Raw genomic sequence first — 7,539 nt, forward strand, 5'->3', positions numbered from 1 at the left:
TGATTCTTGGAGGTAACCATGAGAGTTATTTATCTATTTATTTGATTGTTTGTTAAAGGCCATAACATGAAATTAATTAGTCTATAGGCCTATTAGGCAGAATTTCAATGAATATCCCTTCTTTCAGAATATTCCTTCAAAACTGACAAACTGCATATTTCTTGGCCTACCCTATATAACCAGTTGAGAGGTTGCAAAAAATATTGTGCATCATTCTAACATTACCTTTTACAAACTGTAGAAAAATCTGAAAAGGTACTTGCTATTTTCTGCCTTGACATTATCAGTTTCCATATAATAACATAATATAAAGTAAGCCTTAATTAAACAGGTAAAACATCTGTGAAAAATCAATATGGAAAAATTTCATTTTATTTACACACTATATTGGAACATATTTTTATAGGCTTCTCACTCAGAATGTACAAATTTGGACTGTGCATGTATGCATGAATAAACCAAACCCATAATACAAAGTTTTGTTTTTTTGTTTTTTTCAAAATTTATTTAAACATATCCTGGGTGCTCATCATCACTAACGCTAAACACAGGAACTTTTATATGGGGCCCTTTAAAGGTTTGTTTTCTGGTTACATGCTTTGGAACATCTTATTTCCTGCTTTGTTTTCCTCTGTCAAACCACATAATGCATTTTTAGTCACACTGAAACAGCATATTAACCATATAGTTCTGAGAGAAACCATCTTTAGTTAACTATTAACTGGTAACTAAACAGTATTTTTTACAATATGTCTTAATAAATGAGAGATGTTTTCTGGAGCAATGGAAAAATGGTTGGGTTAGATTTTTTTTTCTAGCCACTGTGATGTGGCAAGGGGTGTGAAAGCATAAAACTTAAGGTGAAAGTGTATATGTGCATCAGTTGTCTGAGGCAGAGGCAGATGGACACATGGTAAGCCACAGTCTAGTCTAATGTATAATCTACCATTATTCTTTAGCATGTGTTAATGAATTGATGTGCTCGTTTTTTCACTTTTCAGGGGAATTCAAAGCACGAGGATCATTTTGGAAGACGATGGATCATGAGATATTTCTTAATTCTTTTGATTTCCTCAACAAATGGTAAATGTACCTAAATGTCTTTTTCAAATATTAAACAACTCACCTGTTTAGTGCTATATAACAATTTCAACTCTCAATGTACTCATTTTGTGCTTCATTTTGCAGTCTACTCCTCTGATGTAGGTGTTGTTCAAGAGGATAACGTAAAAATAGTTCAAGCTGGAGAGGATGTGAACCTTACTTGCACTTTTTCAAACCTTTTGCAATCAACAACAGCATGGTTTAAACAGACAGCTGATGGAAAATCCTTACAAATTGTGTCTTTCTATATAAATCTACAACCCAGCTGGAATAAGGACTATGAGAAAACAAAACGTTTTAATGTTATTAAAGGAAATGGTCATTTTAATCTGACCATTTTAAAGACAAAGCCTTCAGACTCAGCAGCGTATTACTGTGTAGTCTCGTCACATTACAGCATTGGAATGGGTGCAGGCACTAGATTACTTGTCAAAGGTATGGTTTCAAGCATGTGTTGATTGCATTAGATGATTTTTCGCCTTGCTTTTTCTATTAAATGTCACTTTCATGTCCTTTTCAAGATGCAGCTATGGACAGACACACAACTCTTCATCAGTCTTTGATAGACACGCTTCATCCAGGAGATTCTGTGAGTTTGCAGTGCAGCATCTTCTCTGAGAGTTGTACAGGAGAACACAGTGTCTACTGGTTCAGGCGAAGCTCAGAAGAATCACAAGGAGTCCTTTACACCAAAGGAGAGAGAAATGGTCAGTGTGAGAACAGAACTGAGTCTAAAATGCAGAGCTGTGTCTACAGTTTCTTCAAGAGCAACATCAGTCAATCTGACGCTGGGATTTACTACTGTGCTGTGGCCGCATGTGGAGAGATACTGTTTGGAAAAGGAACCAAACTAAATTTTAAAGGTAAGATAAAAGTGAAATGTCTATTTTAAATTGGTTTAGTTTGATCTTGCCTCTCTTGCAAAGCATTTGATTCATATAGCGGAATACATGATATAATATATACTGATCTAATAAATGTAAAAAATATATATATTTAGGAAATCAAATTTCACTTTTTTTTCCAGAGAGTGATAATATGAATCCAGCTCTTCTTGCTCTTGGATTTTCAAACATCATATTTTTGGCCCTGGTTGTTTTTCTGGGATTAAAACTATGCAGGGGGCAGAATAAAGGTAAGACTTTTTGAATAAAATAATTTAATATAATAATGCAAAAGAAAAAAAATGACAGACTAAAAATAACACGTCTACCACTTATAATGACAAGTGTCTTTCTTAATTTTACAAAGTGCCTACACCACAAGAGAGTCAAGTAAGTACATCATTTTCTTCCGTTTGAGATTTTAAATGTAGAAAGGACTATTGACTCTATTTGCAGTAATCTGTTTTATCAAATTAATATTATGTATTAGTATTTTTAGGACCTTTTGTGTATATTCTGCCATACCATGTGTCATTTTATATAAATAATTGGAGTTTCTTTTCTCTATTAATATTAGAATGAAGACACTCTGAATTACGCATCCATTAGTTTTGGTCAGAAACCTCTGAACACTAGAAGAGCTAAAGCAAGAATCAGTCAAGACCAGTCTGTGTACGCACAGGTCAGAACACACCAGTGACATTCAAATGTTCAGAGAAACATTTAACTTCTACACCGTAAAAATATTTCATTATATTATCACATTGTCTTCTAACAACATATTTGAATCTAAATCCATCAATTTAATTTGTCTGCATAATTGCAGTAATTTCTAGTCCATTTTAGTTCACTGATTTTCTTTATCTGAAATTAAAGTCAAAGTACAGCCTGAAAATTCACAGTGCAATGAATTTATCACTGCTGACACCACTATGATTTTTGTTTGAATTTGGCAGCAATTACAAGTGTACTGGGCAACTATTTTCTAAAAGATGGTTGCATTAAAATTGAATCATGTCGAGGATCACGTCTAAATGCAATACACTATCGGTCAAAATTTTGAAATATTTTTGAATATATATTTGATATATATTTTAAAATGTAATTTATTCCTGTGATCAAAGCTAAATTTTTAGCAGCATTACCCCAGTGTTCAGTGTCACATTATATAAATTAATACTTTTATTTAGCAAAGATGCTTTAAATTCATCAAAAGTGACGATAAAGACATTCATAATGTTACAAAAGATTTCTATTAAATCTTCTTCTGAACTTTCTATTAATCGAAGAAACGTGTTCAAAAAATCTACTTAGCTGTTTTCAATATAATAATAATAATAATAATAATAATAATAATAATAATAATATGTTTTTTGAGCAGGAAATCTGAATATTAGAATGATTTCTGAAGGATCATGTGACTGGAGTAATGATGTTAAAAATTCAGCTTTAAAATCACAGGAATAAATTACATTTTAAAATATATTCAAATAGAAAACAGTTATTTTAAATAGTAATAAGGATAAGAATAACTGTGGGAATGAAAGATAGTGTGTGTTTGTGTGCCTATATTTTTGTGGATACATGCATGTATCTTATAAGACTGTGTGTTTTTTTTCTGGGCAACGTTGCAACTTTATGTTATGGTATTTTCCATTTTACAATCTCCTAAGAATCTTGCATATGAATGCTTCATTTGCATCTTCTAAATGATAATAAATTTATATGTGCATGTCATGTGCATATGTTCATGTGTTCATGTGTCAGTGTTCATGTGCACTGTCATATTGTGGTGTTTGCAATTCACAAGAATTAATAGGGTTAAGACAAACTGATGGTGGATAGCATTATTTATTATTTTATGTATTTATTATACTTACTAAAATGATAGGTTCCTGGTGTTTTTGAAATAAAGTCATATGTAGGTTTTGAAACATAGACTTGTTATATAGATGGTACAATTACAGCATTTTAATTTCAACCCATGTTCATTTTAACCTCGAACAACGTGCTATAACTTTAATTTAGCACTACATCCTTGTCCACTGAATGCTCTAACCTGTTTACCTGAGCCTGGAAAAAAAATACGCCCTGCAAACAGAGTATATTTGAAAAAAAAAGTGTTACTCACGGCAAACACGTCTTACGTGAAGGCACAAGGAACCAGTGCTCCCTCTGTACCACATATGTGCCCATATACGAACTACACACAGAATGCAAATGGAGTATGTGTGAAACTTCTGAATTCAACTCATGGTCTCCACTGCCATCTAGTGCTTGAAGAATATTAGTATCCCTGAGATCACACATACATCACGAACATATCTATTTGACATCTGTATTTACATCTAGAAGACATATTTTTTAGAGTGTTTGTTCACCTGCAATACGTCTTTAGGACATTTCCTATCAGATGTCAAATAGACATCTATTAGATGTCTTTAAGATGTTTATGATTTAGAATGTATATAAAACTGACATCTTACAGATGTCTCTCAGATGTTTGTACACAGCAGATGCTTTCCAGATCAAGTGATCTTTAACAGACATCTTGCAGATGTAGATGTGCTATCTGGGATCCTGCTCCTGCTTTTGAACTCATTAGCTGTTCTGTTTCTATTTAATCTGGTTACCCTAAGGCCCTGTTTACACTAGTGCGTTTACACTGTTTACTTAAAACAGCGTTTTAAAATGAAAACAATCCTTGTCTACACAGGCATTTTTACTGTGTTTCAGAAACTATTTCTGTCTACACTACACAACCAAAAATGCATGTCACATGACCTTTCATGCGGGTACAACCATAGATATATATAGGTAGATGCTCTATAATTTAGATGGCAGACGTATCTACGTGCTTAGAGCGGTCGCATGATGCATCTACCTATACAGATCTATGGGTACAACAATGAGCAAGATGTTATTGCTTACATGGTCATCAAGGATACACAGAGAAAATATGGGCAGCCATGCCATCGTTTTCAAAAGTCTATGTTTTGGTCCATTTACAATTCGGCTACATTTATACTAGTGCGTTTTCGTTTTTAAAAGCATAACTTCTGCTACGGTTATGCCTATCGTTTACACTACTCCACCGTTTTTGACCCTCAAAAGACTTTGGAAAACACAGCAGACCCTGTTTTAGTTTGAAAACTTAGAGGTTGTGTTTTAGTGTAAACGGACCAAAACTGAGACTTTTGAAAACGACAATGTAAACCAGGGGTGCCCAACCCTGTTCCTGGAGATTGAGTTTCCTGCAGAGTTTAGTTCCAACCCTAATCAAACATACCTGTCTGTAATTGTCAAGTGCTCCTTGAGATCCTAATTAGCTGGTTCAGATGTGTTTGGTCAGGGTTGAAGCTGAACTGGAGCAGGACCAGGGTTGAGCACCCCTGATGTAAACAATAACATCATGCTAGTTGTACCATAAATATGTACAGGTAGATTCCCCATTTGACTGCTTTAATACATAAACACATCCGCCATCTAAATAATAGGGCATCTACATATGCATATCTATGGTTGTACCTAGACAACCATAAACGGTGCAGTGAAAACGGCAGTGTAGAAAAGCATCATTTTCATTTTAAAACGCTGTTTTAAAAGAAAAACGCATTAGTGTAAACAGAGCCTGAAACGCAACCCCAGAGTGTTTTTTTAACTAAAATGAGGTCTGCAGCATTTTCAAAAGTGTCCATTTACAAGGATCGAAAACGTCGGAGTAGTGTAATGACTATAAACAAAAACACAGATTTTTATGTTTGTTTGTTTTTTTTGAAAAAGAAAATAAACATATGTCTGCCTTTAACACGGAAAGGCAAGCGACAAGGAAGTCCAAGCCATTCTTGTGCTTCAGGGGCAAATAAATTTGTGTAACATCCACAAAACAATGATAAAAAAAAAAGCCATGCTTTTCAAAAATAGAGCCTAACAGAAGCATAGAGAAAACACAATGTGGGGCCATAATAGAGCCCTGGGGAACACCACAAGTCAACATCTGAACAAAATACTCCTATACTAACCAGAAAGTTTCTGTTTTTAAGATATGGTTGACACCATCTTAAAGCAGTACCTCTGCTGCCCACAACTTACTCTAACTGAGAAAAAAGAATATCATGGTCAAGTGTTTAATGCAGCACCTAAATCTAAAAGTACCAGAACATCAGAATCAGTGTAGATTAAACCTTCATGAAGCTTAGCTTCATTTTTAAATAATTACATCAAACATCAAACAACTAAAAAGAAACTATCTGAAACAATATCAGAAAACATTTGAATGGAATTAAATATACAGTTACACAATTCAGTTAAGAGTAACACCATCACACAAAGTTGTCCATTTTCTTCTTCAGGCTGAAAGGAGAAGCTCAATGAAATGCATGCAATGCAATGGTTCACAAACCAGTCCTTGCGACCCCCTACCTATTTTTTATGTATCTCTTATCACTTATAGTGGGTGGGTGTTTTTGTGTGTGTATTTGTCTGTGTGTGTGTGTGTGTGTGTGTGTGTGTATGTACCTGGTATTTATCGCGTCATGGGGACCCAATGTCCCCACAAGGATAGTAATCCCAGTAAATTTTGAACTTGTGGGGACATTTGTGAGGTCCCCATGAGGAAACGGGTTTATAAATCATGCAGAATGGGTTTTTTTGAGAAAGTAAAAGTGTGCAGTATAAAAACCATTATGCCTACGGAATGTCCCCATAAAACATGGAAAGACAACATGTGTGTGTGTGTGTGTGTAGGTGTGTGTAGGTGTGTGTGTGTGTGAGTGAACCTTCCCTTTAAATACCTATAACTAATGTAACTCAAATGAAAAAAGACAAGAGTTTCACACTCAATCATTTGCAATCAAAGCAACGATTCATTTGGACCTGTCATCAAGCAAACATCATTCAGTGCTTCCATGACAACACAGAAACAAGCTACCGCACAACTAAAGTATTTTAAAACCATAACGAAAATCAATTAAAATAAATCTTGCATGTACTAAGAGTGGTACTTCCATTAAAACCATTTTGCAGCTTGTTTTGACCGATGTAGATGTCTCACCAGTTTTCTCCTACACTACTGTGGAAACATCTGTTGTAAAAGGTCACTGGTGGCACAAGCACAAACACATCTAAACTGAAATCAGGTCAGCACAACACACATCCTGAGAACAGAAACAAGCGAGGATCTGTTATCACTTTTGTGCAAAGACCACAATGTTAGACTAGTCTACATACTGACCACAAAGAGCACACTTTGACCATTCTGAACGGGAGGAAATTGTTTGGGTTGGTTATCTTACATCGAAACACTTAAATAACTTCAAATTAGGTCACCAATCCCTTACAGGCCTAAGGTTTAAAACAGAAGGTACACCACTAAGAGGAGCCAAACACCATGAAAGAGGAGACAGACTCAAAACTGCAATATGCACTGTAAAATCTAATTAGTTGGGCTTACTTAAATAAAGCATGCAAACCGATTGCCTTAAAAAAACTAAGTAAAGTGAAATAGGAATAGTATGTTGTACTGACAAATGCTTAGTATAGTTTACTTACA

General features: G+C 34.6%; 1 protein-coding gene across 1 annotated transcript; it reads left to right on the forward strand.

The window, feature by feature from the left end:
* Window positions 1–878: 878 nt before the first annotated feature.
* On the forward strand, window positions 879–3,592 carry LOC127159684 (uncharacterized). The gene is made up of 7 exons (XM_051102473.1): window positions 879–913; window positions 1,002–1,083; window positions 1,189–1,539; window positions 1,626–1,967; window positions 2,132–2,239; window positions 2,356–2,378; window positions 2,566–3,592. The coding sequence occupies exons 1-7, from the start codon at window positions 911–913 to the stop codon at window positions 2,686–2,688; spliced, it is 1,032 nt and encodes a 343-aa protein (XP_050958430.1). The 5' UTR covers window positions 879–910; the 3' UTR covers window positions 2,689–3,592.
* The last annotated feature ends 3,947 nt before the right edge of the window (window positions 3,593–7,539 follow it).

Source organism: Labeo rohita, unplaced genomic scaffold (genome assembly GCF_022985175.1).
Source record: "Labeo rohita strain BAU-BD-2019 unplaced genomic scaffold, IGBB_LRoh.1.0 scaffold_244, whole genome shotgun sequence".
NCBI classification, from domain to species: Eukaryota; Metazoa; Chordata; class Actinopteri; order Cypriniformes; family Cyprinidae; genus Labeo; species Labeo rohita.

What these genes read in the sequence shown, in the direction of transcription:
- LOC127159684 (XM_051102473.1), top strand. An exon ending in CACTAGATTACTTGTCAAAG is followed by an intron (nt 1,540 to 1,625) that starts GTATGGTTTCAA and finishes GTCCTTTTCAAG; the next exon opens with ATGCAGCTATGGACAGACAC. An exon ending in AACCAAACTAAATTTTAAAG is followed by an intron (nt 1,968 to 2,131) that starts GTAAGATAAAAG and finishes TTTTTTTTCCAG; the next exon opens with AGAGTGATAATATGAATCCA.